The sequence below is a fragment of the Heterocephalus glaber genome, unplaced genomic scaffold (genome assembly GCF_053883595.1).
Source record: "Heterocephalus glaber isolate CG9 unplaced genomic scaffold, H.glaber_assembly_v1.0 deba00001428, whole genome shotgun sequence".
Classification (NCBI taxonomy): Eukaryota; Metazoa; Chordata; class Mammalia; order Rodentia; family Bathyergidae; genus Heterocephalus; species Heterocephalus glaber.
In genome coordinates, this window is record NW_028258293.1 from 4,679,678 (window position 1) to 4,702,268 (window position 22,591).

At 40.1% G+C, this 22,591-nt stretch overlaps 1 protein-coding gene across 4 annotated transcripts in view; it reads left to right on the plus strand.

The window, feature by feature from the left end:
* Positions 1–1,276: 1,276 nt before the first annotated feature.
* Positions 1,277–22,591, plus strand: part of Kif18a (kinesin family member 18A) — a 57,308-nt gene continuing 35,993 nt past the window's right edge. For 2 of the 4 annotated variants that reach the window (XM_004851584.3, XM_021263954.2), the window contains exons 1-9: positions 1,278–1,407; positions 8,650–9,015; positions 10,455–10,612; positions 13,494–13,598; positions 13,960–14,070; positions 16,050–16,247; positions 18,484–18,660; positions 19,939–20,013; positions 20,226–20,338. In XM_004851584.3, the coding sequence (XP_004851641.3) occupies positions 1,296–1,407; positions 8,650–9,015; positions 10,455–10,612; positions 13,494–13,598; positions 13,960–14,070; positions 16,050–16,247; positions 18,484–18,660; positions 19,939–20,013; positions 20,226–20,338 (1,415 nt within the window). In that variant the 5' untranslated portion in view covers positions 1,278–1,295. Of the gene's footprint in view, positions 1,408–1,675; positions 2,175–8,649; positions 9,016–10,454; positions 10,613–13,493; positions 13,599–13,959; positions 14,071–16,049; positions 16,248–18,483; positions 18,661–19,938; positions 20,014–20,225; positions 20,339–22,591 lie in introns of those variants that run through there. The other 2 variants (XM_087211508.1, XM_004851583.3) reach the window with 2 other exon arrangements.

The following is a 22,591-nucleotide window of genomic DNA, read 5'->3' on the forward strand; positions in this document are numbered from 1 at the left end:
GAGACATCAATGGTGTTATTTAGTGAGGACATATGTGTAATAAAATAAAAAGGCTTCTCAATTTTATTACCAAATTCAGCACCACACAAATGAGTATTTGGCGGGGGGGGCTTTTTTTTTTTGGTCTTTTTTTTTCACTTTTCTTTTTTGGTACCCAGAATCAAACCCAGGGCCTCGCGCTTGCCAGGCAGGCGCTGCACTGCTGAGCTACAACTCCGGCCCACAAATAAGTATTCTGTTAGCTAAGATACATATAATACAGCCAGAGATAAGTGACTTTATTGGAGGCCTATCCACTGTCCGGAAACAATCATATATAATACAGTGCTCCTGACTTTCTTCAATACCAATGCATGCAAAATCTGTGGGTTTCCATGTGTTTTTTTTCATTTATAATTCTCTACGTTTATGTGTCCCATTCATCCAGTGATACTGAATTACTAAACTATAAGGTCTAGGAGTATAGGGATTTTAACTTTACTGCTTATTATGGAGTACCTAATACCTACAATCAGTACTTGCTGCATAAATATATACAGTAATATAAAGAACAAGTATGCAACTGAAATACTATTTTATAATATCCTGAGGAGCTGGGGATGTAGCTCCGTAGTAGGTTTGCCTAGCACTCAGGAGGCCTTGAGTTTGGGTCTCATCATTGCAATAAAAACAAACAAAAAAAGATACAATAACATTCAAATATCCTTACAAATGAAAGTGAGTTAACTTAGCAAAGACATTTCCCTTTCTTCTCCAGGCATTTATTTTCCCTTGTCAAAGTGCACATTCTGAAATGATATCTACGACCTGAGACTTAAAAATCGCTTCATCCAGTAGCAAAAGAGGTGTTTCTTGGAGGAATGTATTTCCTGGAGCCTTCCTTAGAACCTGCAACTGGAGCGGACAGCGCGGAAGAGTTCCACAGCCAGCCTAGTGGGAGTGGCGCGGCCGCGCTGAAAAAGGAAGCCAAGGGCTCGACCAGCGGGTCAGGCGGATGGCAGGGAGCGGCCCCAGCCCGCCCCTCCCGCCAGCCAGGACCCGCGCACCACCCAGGCAGTGCTGCCGTCGCGGGCCGGCCCTGGCCAGGACTCTCTACCAGATGCCCGCTGCCCACCTGCACCTATAGCAGCCACGCCCACCGCGGGCCCCGCCTCCGGAAACGGAGGCTCGCGTTGCCACGGTGACGAGCCACCAAGAGGCTTTCTCCCAGCTGCGCTACTGAGCCTCCCGTCGCCTAACGGTGGCGCGGGGGGGGGGAACGTCCGACGTGGTGACGTCACGGAGGGGGCCAGCCAATGAGACGCGGCAGCGAGGAAGCTGGCTTGGGTTTGAATTTGTGGTGGCGGGTGCACCCTGGGAGGCGCACGGGGCCGCGCGGTGGTCGCGGAGCTGGCTTCCGGGGCCTGGGTGAGTGAAGGGCGCCGGGGGTGGGGGGGAGGTCTGCGGGCCGGGCCGCCCTTTCTGGCCGACGGCTTCTGGGAGCGGAGGTCCGGCGCCTCGGGGCTGCGGAAGCGCTGGGCCGGGCCGGGCCGGGCCGGGCGGCGGGCAAGGCTGGGGCCGCTGAGGAGCGTGCGCGGGCCCGGGACGCCCCCCGCCCTGCATCGCCCGGCCCGGCCGGCCCCAGCGCGAGGCGGAGGTGTTAAAGGGCGCCCTGGCCCGCGCCTCGCGGCCCAGTCCGCGCAGGGGCGAGGCTGGGGGACTAGGCCGGCCCTGTGCCCGGGACCCGCCTCTCCCTCGGCTCTGCGAGCCCCTCCTGAGCTCCTCCGGGCGCCCAGAGCCTCCCAGCTTCGCAGGAGCGGCCCCGGCCCGGGGTGTGGGTGCCCGGTCCCGCTGCCCCGGACGGCGGCCTTGCCGCGAGCCGAGGGGCAGCTGGGGAGCGCGGCCGGGCCCCCGCGGGCAGCGGCCGGTGGCGGAGGCGGAGGCGGAGGCGAAGCGCGCCGAAGGCTGGCGCGCGAGTTCGCGTTCTTCTGCGAGGCCCGCGTCGGGAAGTAGCTCTGCCCGTAACGAGTGTCCGCCTCTGCCCGCCCCCGGCCGCGCTGCTCGGACCGCTCCAGTCGATGAAGGTACCCGAGGCAGCGGCTCCCGTGCTCTTAGCCCTGGACTAGCAGAGGAAAATGGCCCAGCTGGTCGTGCCGCCTTCCCTCTGTTGGAACTTTGCGTTTTCACTGAAGCTTGTAAGTTAGTGGAAGGGTAACTCTAAGAGTGAAGCTATTCCAAAGAGAAGTTTATACTAAATAGAGACCATAAATGAGGAGGGTTCCCAGTCCGTAAAAATGTAATTCAGATTTGAGTTTTTATTTAAGAAGTAGTTCATAGCTGTGTGCTTCAATATCTGTGCCTTTGTCCGCGAGCGTTCTGTCCTAATTCTAGTAGAGCATAGTTGGGAAGAATATGGACTTTGGATTTGGACATGAGTCTACTCTGTGGCTCCTCGGTTTATGTCATTTTGAAAAATTATTTATCCTAAAGTTAAGTCCCTATGTATCTGAAACAAAGACAATCATAGAACCTACCTTAGATGATAATTACGAGGATAAAGTGAGGTGGTGAATGGCAAATGCTTACCACAATGCCTTGCACATAGAATATACTCAAGTGAGGATCTGTTTTGCTTGCCACCACTAATTATCACCATTTTTACCTAATCCAGGTGTTCTTAATAACTGTTTTCCCAGAATGGTTACTCTGTGATATGTGACAAGTGTATTTCAACGTTTATTCATGAGCTCCTGTCAAAAGTAGACTGGTGCTCACCACAGCTGAATTATAGAGGAAATGAGGAAGCATTAGTCCCAATGTACAGTCTTTAAGTTATAAACAAGTTCATAGGAACCACTGTACTGTGTGGCAGATAGTTTTATTAAGTGTGGTAACCATTATACAACATATGCAAAGATCAAGTTATCGTACTGTACACCTTGAATATATACAATTGTCATGGTCAATTAAATATTTTAAGTTTTTTTAAAGTAGGCAAGTACGCACTTTTAATTTCTTCGAGAAAATTTCTGAAGGCCTGTGCTCCACATGCGTAAATTGAACTTTGAATTTTTCTTATCATTCTTTTGTAGCTTTTCTTTAGTGGGGTGAGGTTGAGACAGGGTCTCACTATATAGCTCAGGCCCACCTTGAACTCACTCAGTAGCCCGGGCTGGCCTCAAACGCAAACGCGCGGCAGTCCTCCTGTCTAAGCTTCCCGAATACTGGGATTATAGGTGTGAGCCACCACGCCCAGACTTTGTACCATTTTTCTAATCATACACAAAAATGATAAAATTTTGGAGCCAGAAAAACTTGTAAATCATCACAGTGTTGTACAGATAACAATAATAGTCTTCTGTTTTGCAAGTTTATATTAAACATGGTCAAGGAATTTGTTCTCTGCGTTTGATTCGGAATCACCTGTACAGCATGTCCATTTCTTTTAGTTAGCCATCTTAGAAAAGAATGAAGGCATTGTGTTGTAATATGGTAACAATCCCATTGATCCCTAAAGATGTCAGAATATTTGAACAAATTTTTACTTTTCAAAAAATTATTTTATTTTGAGACAATAGGTCTAGCAGTGGTGTTCAGGCTGGTCTCCACCTTCTGGGCTGAAGTGATCTTCCTGCCTCAGCCTCCTACATAGTTGGAACCACAGGCATACACTGTAGTACCCTGCTTTAATTTTTGCAATCTGGTGATTCTATTGACTTTGGGCATCTTTATTAAGAAAATTGGGGCTAGGAGCCCGTCGTTCAGTGGTAGAACACTTGCATACCACATGCAAGGGCCAGGGCTCAAGCCCTAGCATAAAGAAAAAGAGAGAAGGAGAGAGAATTTATTCCCTCATTTGTTCTTAAAAAGTAGGAAATGTGATACTTTAAAAATTAAGATTTATAGCTTTAAATCTCTAACAAGTTGTGAAACAAAGTTACATTTGACGTTTACTTCAGCTCCTTTAGATCACTATCAAAATTTCTCCCTGAAATGTTACTTCAGTAACACCTATTGGCACCAAAGTGCTTTTGTTGATTCCCAATTAACTTCAAATTCAAGTCTAAATTCTTCAGGCTTGGATTCAAGATCTTCAAAACTCACTGTGTCCAGTTTCATCTTTTTAATGCAACCTTCTCTTTTCTTCTCCATTCTCTCCAGTTGCTACAGAAGAGAGCAGAAATTCCCTTGATCCTTTCTTTGATTAATGTAGATAAAACTACATCTATTCATATAAAACTGAATAGTTTAAAAAAAGCAAAAGGCTGAATTAAATTGACCATTTAACAGTCCGCTCGTGAGCCCTGTACAAGCTTGTTCCTGCATGGTTCTTGGACTCATCTCATCCCTGAAAGGCTCATGCCTTGGGCTCTGTGAGGTCGTCACCCCACCAGACACTTGGAAGAGTTTCGATCTCTGTCTGCACACACTCCTGACCCTTTATATCTCAGGGCCCAAGGAAGCTGATGGCCCCCAATAAATAGTTACTAAATATATAATTAGTTTTTCTTCCTGAAATGCTTTTACCTAAATAACTGTCCATCTTCACCTCTCAGCTCAGCACTTCCTTTAGGAAACTTGACTGCACTAATCCAGCCCCGTACCCTTCATAGCATTTATAACCTCTCCACTGTAGTGCTTGTCAGATTATACCTGTACTGTTTGTGTCAATATTCACATCCACTTCCCTCGGTGCACTGTTAAATACCAAAAATAGCAAACACTGGTAGTACATTACAACTCCAGGTCAAGCATTATGCTGAGCCATTAATCCTTACTTTGGCTAAAATAACTCTGAGGTAGGTACTGTGAGTCCAGCTTTAAAGATGAGAACAGTGAGCCACCCACCCCTCTCATAGGTCATAACAGTGAAGCTGGGGGTGGGGAGACAGGGCCTTGCTAAGTCTAAACTGCCCTTGCCCAGGCTGGCCTTGAACTTGAGATCTTCCTTCCTCAACCTCCCAGAGTGCTGGGGTTACAGGTGTTTGTCGCCATGTCCATCTTGGAGTGAAGTATGTGGGGATTGAGACAGGATCTCGCTGTGTAGTTCAGGCTGGCCTGGAACTTTCAGTAATCCTCCTGTCTCGGCCTCCTAAGCCCTGGGATTACAGGCATGCACCCCCACCCTCTGCTCAGAGTGGGTGTTTTAACCTGAGCTATCTGGCTCCAACATTCTAATAGTTAACTTATAAGTATATCTGTTAGAGTCAAAGCATTGTTGAATATTTCAGAAAGCTTTTAGAAATACTTGGCTGGGCGTGGTTTGGGTATCACAAGGAAAGTGGGAGACTACTGGCCTGTAGAAGGAAAGAAACACATGTTTCTCAAGTTCTTGATGACTTCATGTTTATCCCTTTTGCCCTTCACAATAATACTATGAGGTATTATTCTCATTCTCTTTCCCTTCATAGTCCTGCTGGCTTTGAACTCCCTATATAGCCTAAGCTGCCTTAGAACTCTGGATCCTCCTGCCTCAGCCTCCAAGTCTGCAACGACCGGGGTGTACCACCATACACAGCTTATTATCTCTTTTCTACATATGAGAGACCTGTGACCCAGGGAAGTTAAATTACTCATATAAGGTCACAGAAGCAGGCGCAGATGCATTGTGGGAGTTGTGTAGACAAATTGTAAAGGGTGAGGAAGAGCAGAGTGGTAATTCATCTGAGACCTGACCAGAGTCCAGATCACAGGCTCTTCCTCGTCAGCATTCTATTGCTGGGTAAAGATGGAGTCCTAAAAAAGGCAGAGCTGTGTCCTGCATCTGCTACTTTTAGACTACTTTGGTATTATTTGAATTATGTCCAAACGAATATGGTTTTGTGATATGGTTTGGCTGTAACATTGAGGCTTTTTCCCATTTAAAAAAAGAAACCAGACTGTCAGTTGGCTGCTCTTTCCTGCTACCCAGACCCTTTCTCTGCTCCCTTTTACACCATATTTTCCCAATTTCCTCACTCAGTCTTTTCATATCCCGTTTTTGTTCCCACCACTTCCCCAAAGCTTCCACATTGGCCTTTGTTTCTAAATCCGATGGTTAATTCTCAGGAACTGCTTGACTTATTAGCTATACTTAACACAGTTGATCACTGTCTTGATTTAATGGTTCCCAAAAGTCTTAAGGCAGCTTTAAGCTTTTAAAAACTTTAAAAACTCAAAACTCGCTTGAGATGCTAAGGAAAGCCTTGGCTGTCTTAACGCAGCCTCTAACCACCTTAACATTTCCACCTGAGTAGCTCTGTGAACGCTCAGGCTGTCCTGAACTGAACTCTGGTGTCCCCACCACGCGGGACCTGCACCCTGCTCTCCCAATTATTTTTATGTCCCTAGACGGCTACTCCTTTCTCTTAACACTGAGGACAAAATTTTGGCGGTATTGAGCCCTCTCTCTCTCTCATACCCCGCGGACACCTATCAGAAAAGTCTGTTGGCTTTACCTTCAGAATAGTCCAGGGCCAGCTGACCAGTGCTGCCACCACCACACTGCTTTGAGCCACACATCACTTCTACTACAGAGTCCACCAAAGCATGTGTACACACTTGAGGAAAGAAAAGCGTGTACGTATTTTAAGACTAAGTTAGTTGAGATATCATGAGATTAATACCAGTTACCTTTGGCCTCTGCAGTTACAAAAGATGCTCAACGTGGTGGCCATGAGCTTCCGGACATTTATTAGTACAGCAAACTGCTGCTTGGGTGACCTTGGCATTGAGATTGTGGCACATGCATTCTCAATTCTTTCTCTAAGGGCTTGCAGTGTAGTGGGTTTTCTGGGAAACACGACATCCTCGGGCTCCCCACATGAGGTAACACCATCTGTTAAATAAACATCATACTGTTTGGCTTTTCCTGAGGTGTGTATTCATTTTTTGGTGGACTCTGTCCTTCAGAAGACTAATCCTTGTTTCCCCTACTATGCTGTTGGCAGCATGGAGAGTGACAGGTGACACTGTCACTCCTGTGCTCCCTCTTCAGTGGTCATCTTGTTCGGAGTATACGCGGAAGGTCTTCAGGGGCCAGCATTTTCACCTCATGCTCTTCCATTGGCCCTGCTCTCTGTTAAAAAGTACATCTCTCAGTGTCTGCTTGACCAACTCCCTGCTTCAAGTCCTTACTCACATGCTGTTGTTTTCGGGTGTGTTTTATAATTGATGAATAATAGTGGAATTTATTTATGGAGTGCAGTGTGACGCTTCACATGCGTATGCTGCTGTATGAGCAAATTGGGCCAATAAATGTGCATCACCTCATAGACTTCTTTGTGGTACAAACATTTCAAACATGTGACTTTAGCAGTTATGAAGTACAAAATGTGTGTTGTACAGTAACGGGTCACCAGAGCGTCTTCCTGCTGGGTCGCAGAAACTGTGTACCCTTTGGTCCGCATTTCCCCGTTCCCTGACCATCCCACCCCTCGCCTCTGACGGCCATCATTGCTTGCACTCTCCTTTATGAGTCAGTCTTGCAGAGTCTGCACATACATGAAATCATGTGGCTGGATTATTTTACTTGACATAATATCTTCCAGATTCATCCATATTATCAACAAGCGGCGGGATTTCATTCTCTTTTTAAAACTGAATATTGTAGTTCTCCATTGTGTGTGTGTATATGCATGTTTTTCACTTGTTCATCTGTGGTAGGCACTTCAGTAATGTTCATATCTGGGCCATTGTGATAATGCCGCACTGGGCCTGGGAGTGCAAAAGTCTCTAACATCCTGTTTTCAGTTCCGTGGGCTGTAGACCCAGAAGTGGGATTGCCGGGTTATACTAACTCCCTTACCCCTTCCAGTTCATAGGTTCTAGGATATGTTCTGGATGGCTGAGATTTCTAAATCACCCATCTTTGTTAGTTTGCTTTTCTTCTTTTCATGTGAGGCAATCATCAAAATCAGAATTTTTTAACCTATCATTACTGATATCCCTTAAAATGGCATATCATGAAGAAATGGGAGCCTATGACCTCTATTCCAAGACTAGGATTTCAGATTATGCCAAAGGGTCCCTGCTGTTTCTGTCACTTCCGACCTGAGCTAGCCACTTGATGCATCCTTGGAACTATTTTTAACCCTATGTGTCTCAGAGGCACAGTCAGAGACCAGCCTGGATGTATCACTTTGCACTGCCAAGAGGCTTGCAGCCAAGATGGCTTTCACTAAAAATAGTTCCCAAGCTAGAGCTGTGTCATCCCTACCCTGATAGGATTCGGAAAGCTCCTCTCCTGGCCATTCCCACAACTCAGGTGCAAGCAGTTCTGCAGCTGTGGTGAACATCAAAGCTGAGTTTTGGGGTAGCACAGCTGTGGTTATATAGGACCCAGGCACAGTATTTGAATTTAAACTGGAGCCCAGGGTCTGGTCTGACTGCAAGTAAAATCATTGCCATCATGCTTGTGTGTATGTGCGTGTGTGTGTGTGTGTGTGTGTGTGTGTGTACGCGCGCCATTTAATTTTTTCCTTTAGGTTATTTGAGTAATATTTGTATTTTCCTGGAACAGAATTAGCACTTTTTTTTGGTACTAGGAATTGAACCCAGGATCTTGCGCTTGCGAGGCAGGCGCCATAACCACTGAGCTACATCCCTGGCCTTGCCTCTTTGTGAATGAATACTACATACCATTTAGAGGCAGAACTAATATTAAAACTTCATTTTCCTTTTTTATTTCAGGGCAATATCGGGAATTCATAGAAACAGGAACCAGGCTAATAATGTCTGTCCCTAAGGAAGATCTGTGGCACCACATGAGAGTAGCCGTCCGCGTGCGCCCTGAAAGCACAAAGGAGAAAGCGACAGGGCTCCATAAGGTGGTCCAAGTTGTGGATGAGCACATACTAGTTTTTGACCCCAAACAAGAAGAAGTCAGTTTTTTCCCTAAAAAGAAAAGTACAAATTTTGATATTTCAAAGAGACAAAATAAAGATCTTAAATTTGTATTTGATACTGTTTTTGATGAAACTTCAACTCAATTGGAAGTTTTTGAACATACCACCAAGCCAGTTCTTCGTAGTTTTTTGAATGGTTATAATTGCACAGGTAATTTTTTCAGTTTTGAGATTTAAGTTCTCTATTTGATTTCATTTTTATGTGGGGAGGGACGTGTACTTTGTCCTTTCTTCTAAATATAGTCAAATGTAAGGTACTTGAATGCTAAAAAGTTTTAAAAAATGAAATAGACTACCTTTAGACTTTCTTTGTCATTTATGAACCTTTTCTCTTCCCAGGGCCTTGGTGTGGCCCCTGAGAATAGTCCTTTCATATTCCTGTATTCTTAAACCACTTACTGCTTGCAATCGATGTCTGATTCTCATAATTTATATTCATAAATATTCGCACTGCTGAACTGTTTAGCCTCTATCTCATGAATAGTCACACATTGCTGAACACTTGGCAGTTTTTTTGCAGCACCATTTTTCTTTAAAGTACTTTGAACTAAATCTGTTAAAACACCATTGTAATTGAATTATCTGGTATTATTTTAGCATATCTTCAACCCAAGAATCATCTCTCATGTTTTGGAGAGGCTATAATTTGCCTTCCAAAAAGGCCATATTGACTTCCCAGAGAAAGATAAATGCCAAATGGCTAGTTAATTCAGTGATTATAGTTACAGTTCAATGATTGAACACCATCATTAATATCTTACTTTTGTAATTATCAATTTTTATGATATTTTCCACAGGACATTCCACAGCTATACCATATTCTATCTCTGGCTCATTTTATTTTTATCACAGAATTACCCTCTTGATCAGTTACAAACAGATCAATCCAATCAATGGTTTATTGATTGGAACTGATATGATTCTCACTTTAAGCATATGTTCTTTTCCTTCATAAAATTTCATATTGTCTCTAGAAATTTTTAAATCTTTTCTCTTCTTGAATCCAAAATATCCAGCTGTCAGTTTACGTAAAATAGAACAAAGTAAAACAAACTGATAAACTATGAGAACTTAATGCCTTAATTGATTATTGTACTGGGTGCTTGCTACTTATAAATCAAAGATAGATTATTTTATGCATTTGAAGAAATGTATGACTTTTATGTTGTACTGGATAGAATATTGGAAACAATAATTTGTCTAAAATGAGAATTTTAAAAGGAATTTTATAAATGGCCTCTGTCTGGAATTCATTCATTCAACAGACTTGTGTACTTACTTCGCGTCAGGTGATGCAGGCCCCTGAGGGCTTCTGTCCTGATGGAGCTCACAGCTGGATACAGGCTGTTGTGATAAGGCTGGGATAGTGGGGTGTGGATGTGTAACCTATACTGTGGGTTAAATTTAGGAGTAGACCAGACTACCTGTGATGATCAGGACAGGCACAGAAAATGACTCTTGTGCTAAGTGGGAACAGGTGGATTTAAAGTTACCATTCAGGATATCCAGAGGGAAGTGTCCAGGGGACAGTGGATATAAAAATGTCACGTGTCATAACAAAGAGCTTTGATGCCTTTCATAAAAATTTAGTGCTTGCATATGGTGCCACGGGAGCTGGGAAAACCCACACAATGCTAGGATCAGCTGCAGAACCTGGAGTAATGTACCTAACAATGTTAGACCTCTACAAGTCCATGGATGAGATTAAAGAAGAGAAAATATGTAGCACTGCAGTTTCTTACCTGGAGGTAAGTTGCCAATATTCTTGAGGTTATTCACTGTTTTGGGAAAAATCTTCCTTTAAATTAACATGGCTCATTCGCATTACAGTCAAACTTTGGATTGCGAATGATGTGGTCTGAGAGTGTCCTGCATGACAAACAAACATTTCTAAGAAATTTTAACTTGATAAGTGGACAGTATCTTGCCATACAAGTAGTACATCATGCTGAATGTCACATGATCACAACTGGTTCTCTCACTGCTTTGATACATGAATGCTTTGAATCATGAATGAAACAAATTCTCACAAACCAAGGTTTTAATATATTTTATTGTATAAGAATTTTCTCAGGAATGTATAAAATCATTAAAGTTCTTGTTTTGAGTATTTTTAAATACATCTTTGTTTTCTGGGGCTCTTGGAGGGGTCATAATCTCAGACTAACAGAAGTTGCAAAAACAGTACAAAGAACTTGTAGACACACTTGACCAGTACCCCTGTATATTAACATCTCACTACATTTGCCCTGTCTCTGTGTGTAGGCATTTATTTGCTTCAAAATTGTTTAAGTTGTGAACTTATAAAAACAAGAAATATTCTTAATCACTGAATAATTATCAAGATCAGGAAATTCATGATATTATCTAATCTGTTGACTAATGAGATTTTGCTAATTATTCTGTTAATGCTGTATATGATATAAAATCAAGAAATGAATGATCAAGAAATGAATCCACTTGTCATATCTCTTTAGACCCCTTTAATGTGCAGCATGTTTTGTGTAGGATTCTTTGTGTTTGATGACACTACCATAGTTCAGCTGAGTTCGTCACAGACCCAGATTGTGCATGGGCAGAAACCCCACAGAAGTCAGGTTGGGCTCTCACTGCATATAGCAAGAGGTTATGTGGTTGGTTGGTCCCATGACTGACAATTTTAACTTTCTTAATTTTATTTTGTGGATATTTGTAAGGTTTTTCTGCTCTACTGATACCATTCTATCCTTTATAATTAATAAGTACCCTGTGGGGAGGCAATATAAATATCCTCTTTTACCTCAAACCTATATGTATTAGTATTAGCATCAACTGATGACTCATACCTGCATCAGTTACGGTTACGATGGTGATTTTTAAATTCCATTATTTTCCCATTTATTCATTGGCCTTTTACTGTAAGGAAGAGCTTTCCTTTTGCTTTATAACATCAGCATGAACTCAAGGGTTCTTACTTTATTCAATATGTTAGAATCCCTTTATGTGATTGTTTCTTTGTGCCCAAATTGTGTAGGATTTAGCTAATTGAGCTTCTTTCATGGTGCCTCTTGTGTCCTTTTGATGTACCCCATTATTTCTTCAGGCCCTCTACCACTTAACAGTTAGTATTCAACAAATGATATCTAAAAGCACACATTCTAAGTTTACATTCAGATAACGTCTTAGAAACCTCTGCGTATTCACTAGCCATATTAATAGATATTTATTTCTGGTGTCAGAAAATTTCTCATACTTTGGTCCCAACTGAGAGAATTGCTTCCAGTGGTTAATTAAAAACATAACATTTCTAAAGTTTCCCCATCAGTATACAGTACTTGGAGACAAAAGAAAATTAAAACTCGTGTTCATAGTTAAGTAGTAAAAGGAATTGTTCTGAACAAGGAAAAAGAAGGGAATATTAGGGGTTTTTTTCTTAATTTTTTTTAACAGGGAGTTTTTGAAAGTTGGTTCTTTTCATAATTTTTAAAAGTATTCTTTTAATCTGCTATTATTTTATTAATGACATGGCAGTGGCTGATTAGGCTTTCCACTCAGGCAGTGCACCAGAATTACCTGTGGAACATTTAAAAATCTATTGGGTATGCCTGTCTTGGGTGTTTGCGTGCAGTACTGCTGGGGTGTGGGCAGAGCATCTGCTCTTGGAAAGCTCCCAGGTAAGCCCCTTACGGAGGTCAGCTTGGCAGTGATCTTTCTCTCAGTATGACTGAAGTCAGTCGGGAAGGAGAGGTGGTAGGAAAGTGCTGCTGATCTGCAAAACAGCTGAGACATTCACTCTTCACATTGCCATCTTACCATTGAACTTACTACATTGTAATAATGTGCTATCATTCCTTAGAGAGAGCTGTGCCGCCAAAGAGTTAGCACTGTGGGTTTTGTATTAGAAGAAAATAATATAAAAGACTTTATTTTGTATGCTTTTTATTTAACTCTTATCAGTAATAATTGTCATGGTCATTTGGTTGGCAAATATTAAACTGTGTACCTTTAATAAATTATGAAATCAAGTGGGTAAAATTGTTCCTATGTGTTACTTACAGAAATTACTTTTTAAGTGTTGCCAAATGCAGGTGCATTTTCAGTGCCAAGCGGTAACGTGGGGATATCTGAACTTCATCCCTGCACTTTTGCTACTTTAGAGACCAAGGGCAGGCAGGTCACTTAGGTGAGGGCCTTAGCTCCTTCATCATTCAAATGGGGAGAGGGTTCCTGCTAAGGAATTGTGTGTTGATCTTAGTGTAATTGAAGGAGTAGTGAGGTACATACCATCCATCAGTTAGTATGTGTTTTCTATCAACATGTGTTCTCTAAAATTTATGTATTTCCAAGAAATAAGGAAAAGCAATGCAGCGATCTTACTTACCTGTGTCTTACTGTAGTTGTCAGAGATCATGTAGTGTGGGTGTAATGACTCAGACCTTAAGCTTCCATTTTAAACCTAGGTGACCATAAACACTTTCTGGGGTGGTAGAAACTTATGGTAAGATTACGTAAAAAGATGGAAAGAAGGAAAATGAGCTGCTGCTTATTCTTAAAGTAAAATTCTAATCACCTTAAATCAGCAGTAGGTGTGTGATGTAGTCACGATTATTTTGACATCATGGCTAAAGCAGTTTTTTGGGTTTTTTTAAGGTATATAATGAGCAGATTCGTGACCTCTTAGTAGATTCTGGGCCGCTTGCTGTCCGCGAGGATGCTCAGAAAGGAGTGGTTGTTCAGGGTCTGTCTTTGCACCAGGTATGTTTATAAACGTCTTCTCATCCTGTTAGAACAGCAAGTGTGGCTATTTGCCCATTATTTGTTTTCCATCCTGTTTGAGAAAGAAATGAACTAGTAAATTATAGAACTGAAATGATTAAAGAATATCTGCAGACTTATTTTGTTTGCTTTTAATTAAGTGAACTTTTTCTTTCTAAAAATCTATTTGAACGTTTAATGTCTTATTTTGTTAAAAGCACCTACATGCTTAGTTCAGTGGTGGGCACTTGCCTAGCACGTGTGAGATTGTGGGTCTGATCTCCAGTAAGAAAAAAAAAAAAGGAAGAAAAGGAGGGGAGAGTTTATTCAGTAATTTCTTTTTCTTTCCAAATTTCTCTAGCCCAGATCCTCAGAAGAAATCTTACAGTTACTGGATAATGGGAACAAAAACAGGACACAGCACCCCACTGACGCAAACGCAGCCTCCTCTCGTTCTCATGCTGTTTTCCAGGTAACAGGTCACGAGGCCATCACTCTGAGAATGGAACTTGAAACACGTGGAGCAGAACTCATGGATGATAATTGTCATACGCAAAGAAAAAAACTCTTCACTTGTAGACATCTCCACCTCTCAGTATTTCTTCTCCTTTGCAGCTTTTGAGAATATCACCAAGAGTATTTAGGATTAAGATGATATAAATAAAAAATATGAATTTTCAACCTTTATGACACAAGATTTCAAAAATATAGAATTTATAGATATGGGAAGGTAAAATGGTGATAGTGATAGTTTTTTTTTTTTGAAGTTGGTGAAAAAAATTTTTTCCTATAGATGCTTGCATTCAGAGTGAGACTTCTCTGTATAGATCTCAACCAATTAATTGGAAAGATACTAATTTTCCTTTTAGAAGTTTTCACCATGAAGACCATTAAGTAGCTGCATTCTTTAATGACTCAACTGACACACATGCTTTAGGAATACAAGTCCAGAAAGAGCTAAAGCATCAATTAGTGGCATTTCTTGTTTAAGGGTTCTAGTGTGTTTGAATCCAAATGATTGAATGACCTTTCATCCTGGACTGTGCCGTATGGAATTAATCATATAGGAAAAAATTTTCCCAATTGAAGAGATTGTTTTCTAAGAAAGTCAGGCCATTCAGATCATCCCCAGTCACCCAAGATTTACTTGTCCTCTCTTCTTACCACTGACTTTTCACTTATCAGTAGTTTTGAGAGAAATGTTTATCTGTGACACTAAGATTTCCCAAAATCTTAGACCTCGCTTTATAAGAAAAGTTGATAAGAGAATTTTATGATAGAGTATAGCTTACCATCATCTCTTTCCACCTATTTTATTTGAGATAAATTGTTCCAAAACAATTTAAAATAGCTGAGAAACTATACCTTTACAAGTGACAAGTATACTATTATCTTTTTGTGTATAACATTCTCATAATTATGGGGACATGCAACAGTTTTAGAAATTAGAATAAGTTTATTCTGCAGTTTGGATCAGCATTCAAAATCATCTTTCCTTTGGGGCAGTTTTAGAGGCATGCAAAGTGTGCTGACCACTCCTGCCTTTGTTTTTTCTTAAGAATGTTATTTTTGTAGGACCTAGTTGTCCTTACCATCAGTTGTAATGATTCCATGTTTTGACTTTTAATAGGTCAAGAGTTATTTTCCCTGTTATGCTGTGTATAAATGACTTGAGATGATCTACTTGTAAGTGAAAAGGTTGATTTTAGCTCATGGTTTTGGAGGTTTCAGTCCATGGTACCTCTATGCAGGTGCTTTTAGCCCTGTAGTGAGGCAACATATCACTTATGTCTGGAAGAGAGGCTGGGGCCCTGTCATTCCTGGTGAGCAGAAGACTCCCATTCACCCTCTTTCTTTCGAGATGGGCTCTGTGCTGTGTTGCCCAACCTGACCTCAAACTTCCTGGGCTCAAACCATCTCCCAGTATCAGCCACCTGAGTAGCTGGAACCACGAGCCTGTGCCACCGGGTCCAGGATAGGTGCTGCCTCTCCCTGGGAGCACCAAGCTGGATAACAAGCCTTAGCAATGGGATTTAGGAACATTTACAATTAAAGCGGACTGGGGTTGTGACTCAGGTAGAGCATTTGGTTGGTATGTACAAGGCCTTGGGATCAATCCTTAGTATCGGCTTTTAAAAGAAAAGAAAAAAGTTCCAAACATTTTCCATAATGTGCACATATAAAAAGTCTTTGTATTTTTCTTAATATATTTGGGGTTTTTTTGGTACCGGGGATCGAACTGGGTACCTTGCACTTGCAATGCAGACGCCGGAACCACTGAACTAAATCCCCGGCAGTAATGTATTCTTAAATGTTAGATTATACCGCGTTTGGGACATGCTTTTGATGACAGTAATATTACTTTGAAATAGTTTCATGGTGCTTTGAAAGGAAAATGTGCTTCCCTTTTAAATTTTAGCCTTGTTTTTCCTTGTTCTTCTAAAATTTAAGATCTATTTGCGACAGCAAGACAAAACAGCGAGCATCAACCAGAATGTACGCATTGCCAAGATGTCACTTATCGACCTGGCGGGGTCCGAGCGGGCCAGTTCCACCAGCACCACAGGGGCCCGGTTCGTGGAGGGCACGAACATCAACAGGTCCCTGCTCGCCCTGGGAAACGTCATCAACGCCCTGGCAGATGGAAAGGTGTGCGCGCTCTCTGTTTGCTCAGTATTTTGAAATATTACAGCACCATTTCTAGAAAGATATATTTAATACAATTTCATTTTAAAGGCCTATTGCAAATTGTATTTCAAGGGTATATGGACAATTTTTAGATGCAGACCTCAAAATCTGATTTATCAGGAAGCTGTGCAGAGTTATTTTTGTTTGCTTTTGCAGTTGTATTTTGGTAAGATACTATATTTTTTAATTTCCATTTTCATACTTAAAATTAATTAGATGAAAATTAATGATCATCAGATTTGTAGTGAATATTGTATGGTACATTCTTATCGCTTATTTTGGACTTGTTTGGTTTTTAAAGTGACAATTTAATAACTGCTATACAGCAAGAATGATAATTGAATTGCCATGAAGAGAAGAAAACATTTTAACAAAATTCTTTTCTGGATGGTATTTTATGTACTCTAAATTGGTTTTATTAAAGAGAGAAAGGGGAACTTTAGATGTAAGCGTAATGTATTCATCTAATAGAATAATATGTACTAGATGCTTTGGGGGCTTTTTAAAATATTTTACAGAGTACTCAATAGAGCACAGCCTATTTTGATAACTAATGTATGTGTAAAAATAACTTCCTTCTTTAAATTTGAAATAAGATAACTTAGTTAAAATCTTTAGGAAAATTATTGTTAAACTGTTCAAAATGTCATATTTTTCTTTAGAATAATGTGTATTAGGATGACTAGAGGGAGCCTTTTTAAAAAGGGCATCTTACTAAATCACACCAAATTTGAAAGCAGAGAGTGTTTTTGCATTTAGAGTTAAAATCTCAAACATGTTAGCAGACAACGTGACATAAAGACGATGTTGTAAACTTAAGCAGTTCATAGCTTAGGATGTTTGCCATATATACTAATACTTCATATTTAAATAATGATTTCTCTTGAGTCATTTATGAGTCTTTTTGAATGTGTGTCTTGTTCGTGTGAAAATCACTTCTGGCGGCACCAACAGTATACATCCCACGTTTGGGAAAGGCTGCGATGGTTTAAAGCACAGCACTACTGGGAGCTGGGGGCCTAGGGCTTATTTCTAGCTCTGAATTATCAGCGCATTTTTCATTTACCTCAAATTCTTTAGTATGAAAAATACACATTGGATAGCATAAGATTGGTTACATGTAACATAATGAAATTGTACTTTTTAGAATATTTGTAACTTTCAAACCAGAACTGTATCTTTGAGTAAAAAGAAATCTTGAAAAATTAAATTCTCTTAGAAGTCTGTTGTAATTTCAGGTTAAATACCCATAATTTTGTGTTTGTTTTGTATCCGTACTAGATTTTTATTTAGGGAGGAAAGTAACTCTGTACCATGCAAAATTCTTACTTCTCTAGTACATTTGTGCAGGGTATATATTTGTTTACTTTTATATTTGAATTTCTCTTAAAAATGGTGGGAATACTTTAAAGAGACATTTTATTTTCAAATAATTTTAGGTTTATGGAAAAGTCCCTGAGTTAACATACAAAGATTTTGCTAAATATGCCCCGTACTTCTCCCCTGGGTCTCCCTGTGTTTCCTAGGCTGGGCTGGAATTCATGAAGCTACTTCCGGCCTCCCTGGTAGCTGGGATTATGGGCACCCAACCCCATTGTTAACTCTTCCGGGATGTGATACAACAATAATATGGTACATTGTTCACAGCTAAGAATGAGCCAGTTTTGATACATTGTTTTGTAATATACTAAGATTCATACCCAGATGGAGATATAATTTTTAAATAGGATTTTTATTTTATATGTTCACTGAATACTCCTATAACATATTATCATTAAGGACTAAAAGGTATAATAGATAATATGAAATAGGAAGAAAAGGTGCAAAGGGGAAGGGGAAGTAGGAGTGGTAGGGGAAAGAAAGAAGGAAATGGAATTAATACGAGAAAAGAAAAATGGAAACAAAGTCTTTATAGATAGGGAGGGATGGAGAGGTTGAAGGGAGGGCAGGGGAAGGGGGAAAAAATAAGAACCAAAATGGATCATGTAAAGGTGCAAGTTTCCAGTGATGAATGTCATTATATTATATATCTTAAATACCAAAAAAACTAATTTAAAAAAACATTATCATCATTTCAGTCACCAATTATATCGTAAGTCTGGGCAGAGTTGGGTAGTGCTTAAGTTCTAGTGAAGTAGTAGAAGGTTTGCATTTAAATGTGGAAAATGGCATAAGAATTCTTTTTTTGTTCTTTCAGAAAAAGAATCAGCATGTTCCTTACAGAAATAGTAAGCTCACTCGCTTGTTAAAGGATTCTCTTGGAGGAAACTGTCAGACTATAATGATAGCTGCTGTTAGTCCTTCCTCTTTATCCTACGATGACACGTATAACACCCTTAAGTATGCTAACCGTGCAAAGGACATTAAATCTTCTGTAAGTGTATGTATGTTATATTTGGGTGAGAGTTCTGGGTGCATATTACAGTATTGTAATTCTAATGGAAGTGTTGGGTTTGTGTTTCTATTAAGGACTCGGAAGCTGAGGGTCAGAATTGTCTGCTTAGTCGTTCATTGAACAATGACTTAGTCAAAACTTTAAACCTCTTGTTTTGCATACGGTGGATGCAAGTATTCAGTCTTCAGGGTGCTAGGGTGCTTTAATACATTTCTGCCCAATCGGGTCACATCCTGGAGTAATCGCTCAAGGCTTTCGCCCATGTGTTGCCGCCAAGGATGATGCTGTGCTTTAGCTGAGCACCAGCATTTTGTACCTGAAATCCTTGAACATGTTCATCTCTCCACCCCTCGGTCATTTCATGTGGAAAATAGCTGTATCTGCCTCTGTTTATAAAGCATATAGTGTTTTAAAAATAATTATATCCGGATTCACGACACTGATGTGCCAGTTTCTACATAGCTGAAGAAATAAAATAGTGAGTGGTTAGAATTTTTGCTAAAGGTTTGGGGTACTTTTTTTTAAAAAGTCAAGACGTGTGTTTAAAATGATAGCACCTCAGGTTGGCAGAGACCTACAGTGGCACTGATGTGGTGACTTTTCCCACCCTTCTCTGCCGCCTGCTTTACATGTCTGCAGAGAAGCAGTCTGTCTGTCCTAAGAGACACAGTCACATATTATCTATACCAGGTCATACCGTACCAGTGTGGATAGGATTTTCATACACTTTGTATTATTTGCTCTAATTCACTGTATCAGGCGATTTTAGCTCCACTGTTCAGTTGTGCAAGGCAGAGCTTAGAGAGTTTGAGACACTAAATTCTAAGTCAGGTAGGTGAGAGATAGTGAAGGTTGGAATCCAGTTTTGAACTCATGTCTTTAACATTCTCTCCGCTTTCCATATATACCAAGGGCCCATACCGTTAAAAGTATGAAACATTATAAGAACTTAGTAAAAACTAGTTCACTCAGTAACAAGTAGAACATGAAATTATCTCTGAATTTCTAAAAGTCAAAGAAAATAGACAATTCTTATTATATTATGAATGGATGCTTAAAAATATCTTTTCTGAGGAAAGTAATGTATATAATTCATGTTTGTTGTTAAAATGCTCAACCTGTCCTCTGGTCATGGGTCTTAAGCATAATCAATTGTGATTATCACATGATCAGAGCTGATGGAAATCAGATGATGAGATGTGATGCCATTTTGTTCATGTATGTGTATACATAGTCATCATTCCTATCTTTTGACAGCTGAAGAGCAACGTTTTTAATCTCAACAATCACATATCTCAGTATGTAAAGATCTGTAATGAGCAGAAGGCAGAGGTATGTCTACTATTTACATTGTTATGCTAATCTCACTCAGTTCCTTGTTTATGGGCTTCTTTAATTCAATTCTGATTGTCCAAGAAATTACTGCACTCTGAAAAAGTCAGTCTGGCTTATTCAGTAACTTTGTATAGCTGAAAGTTTGCCTTGGCCATATATAATGGAATCCTATAACTTGTCTTGGATTTTTAACTCATTTTCTCTCCTAGATTTTAATGTTAAAGGAAAAATTAAAAGCCTATGAAGAACAGACAGCCTGCACTGCTAAAAGTGATGAAGCAAAGTTAATGATTCCAAACCCTCAGGAAAAAGAAATCGAAAGGTAAAATGAACATTAAAGTCTCATTTTGAGGAATTTATTGTTTTAAAAGTTAGCAAATATTTCATGTTAATCATCATCATTTGTCATACGCTGCATGCATCACAAACAAACTCAGGAATTCAGAAAGTCGCTGATTGCTGTCTATATTGCACATTTTGGAAACCAAATAATTTTCATTTTGTTTTTACAGATAGTCAGGAAAAGCAGGACTTAGGTATGAGACAGAGGAGTGGACACCAGTTATATCACCTGTGAAGCTAGCTAATCTTTAGTTTTGCTCCTGTTTTCCTCCTCTAGCTTGATCATTTGCATAGTTTGAATACAAATCTGCTCTTCTTTATTTTATTGATTCTATATAGCACTACTAGCCCACTTATTAAATTTAAATCATTAATTATGTGAAAGAAGATCTCTGAATAAGTAGCTATTTTCCAGCCTGACCCATTGCCTTCCTGGAACCACATGATGTTAACATTTCTTGGCCCAGTGTCCCGTAGTGTGGAAAATTGTCAGAACGGCTTGGAGGAAAAGTTCCTTTTATTATTGTTATTAAGTACTCTGTGTTTCTTCCTAAACTACTGCGAGCTTATTTCTGTATTTGGCAGTGTAGATGTTGATGACTTAGGTATGCAGTCATTTAGCCTGATCACTGCGGCACTCCTTACAAGTAGTGCTGAGGGCCATGCTGGCCCTCGCTGCCTCACAGTAGCAAAAACGTCCCGTCTGCGCTGGCATCCCAGGTCTCCACCCCTTGTTATTTTGCAAACAGTATAAGAAGTAATTACAACAGCCCAACAGCTGTTGTTTCCATCAGTGACAAGAATCAGCTTTTCATACAGATTGATGTATATATTATCAGAGTGAAGAGCTCTGTTTATCCTGCAGATTTTATACTATGCTTAAATTATTTCTCTTCATCCTCGTAGCAACCAATTTCAAGATAAAATTGTCAAATTTTATTAGTCTTAAGGTGTTTTTATTTCCTACTAGTTTTAGCCTTTAAAAACTACCATAAGTAATTTACTGGCATTCATTTATTCCCCTTAACAAAAGTGTTCAGCTGTGATGTTGTTAGTTTGTTGTGATCGTTTCCTTAGTCAAACATAGAAGTTGTCATTGGGCAACCAGTGTCTTTGTTAATGAAAGATTCTTGAAAAAGAAGTCATCAGCTTCTCAGAATTGGATTAATTGCTCTGTAGAATTTCCCCATACTACTTAATCAAGTCTGCTTTATCAGTTAAAATCTTACGGATTAGTAAACGTTTCTGGATTTGACAGCTTTAAGCACATTGGACAGGGCTGTAATTCTTCTGTCTCATGGTTGGGTGGTGGCTGTGATTTAGTTTTATTAATAAAAAGGCTGATGAAAGTGATTAGATCTGTTGGTAGCATCAGTGGTACGAGCCGCCCAATGGGACAGTTGTGCATGTGCGCTGGTAGTTCAAGGCGGTGGAAACATGTTGAGTCAAATCATGTGGAGGCAGATGGTCTGAACTGTGCAATAAGCATTTATTTGGACATTTTTCATATTTAAATAGTTTTTAAGTACCCTTAGGGTACTTTGTGTTTTAATGATTTTTTTTTTTTGTAAAGGAGCTCTTTAGAAACCTTCAATACTAAATCCTTTTCTTCCATCATAATTAGTAAACACCAAGTAAAATGTCTGGACCACAGAATTACAAAATTGACAAATACTTAACTTTGTCCTTGAGTAAAAACTTGTATAAAAACCAAGAATTTATCTTTGAGTATAACCTAAAGAGAACTTATCAATTCATTTACTGGCATGAGCCTTGGTGTAATACGATACAGTGAAATCACAATGTCCGTACATATTTCCTATGAAATATTTATCAGTTTGACAAAACCGCGGTAAAGTCAATGTATTGTGGCTTATATTCATTCCCAACAGAGTTTCATTAAGAACTACTGACGTAAATTGGCAGTATTTTTACCACAGATCCTTACAAATATATAAAATTCTGGCCAGAGAACATTTATTTTTAAATGCACACACTTGATTTTATTTTAAAGGCTTCGCAGTTACTTATTCTCTGAGATCCATGCCTGTGTGTGACTACTTATGCTGTGACTGTATCTTGGAGCTGATCTGTGATTTGACTGCACAGATACATTTTTTATAATTTTAAAGTATCACTGTGACCAATGTTCTGCTGACCCTGACAGGTAGAGGATTGCAGGATCATTAAAGACTTGTGGTAGGAGTCAGTCACCTACAGGTCTTTGGGCATT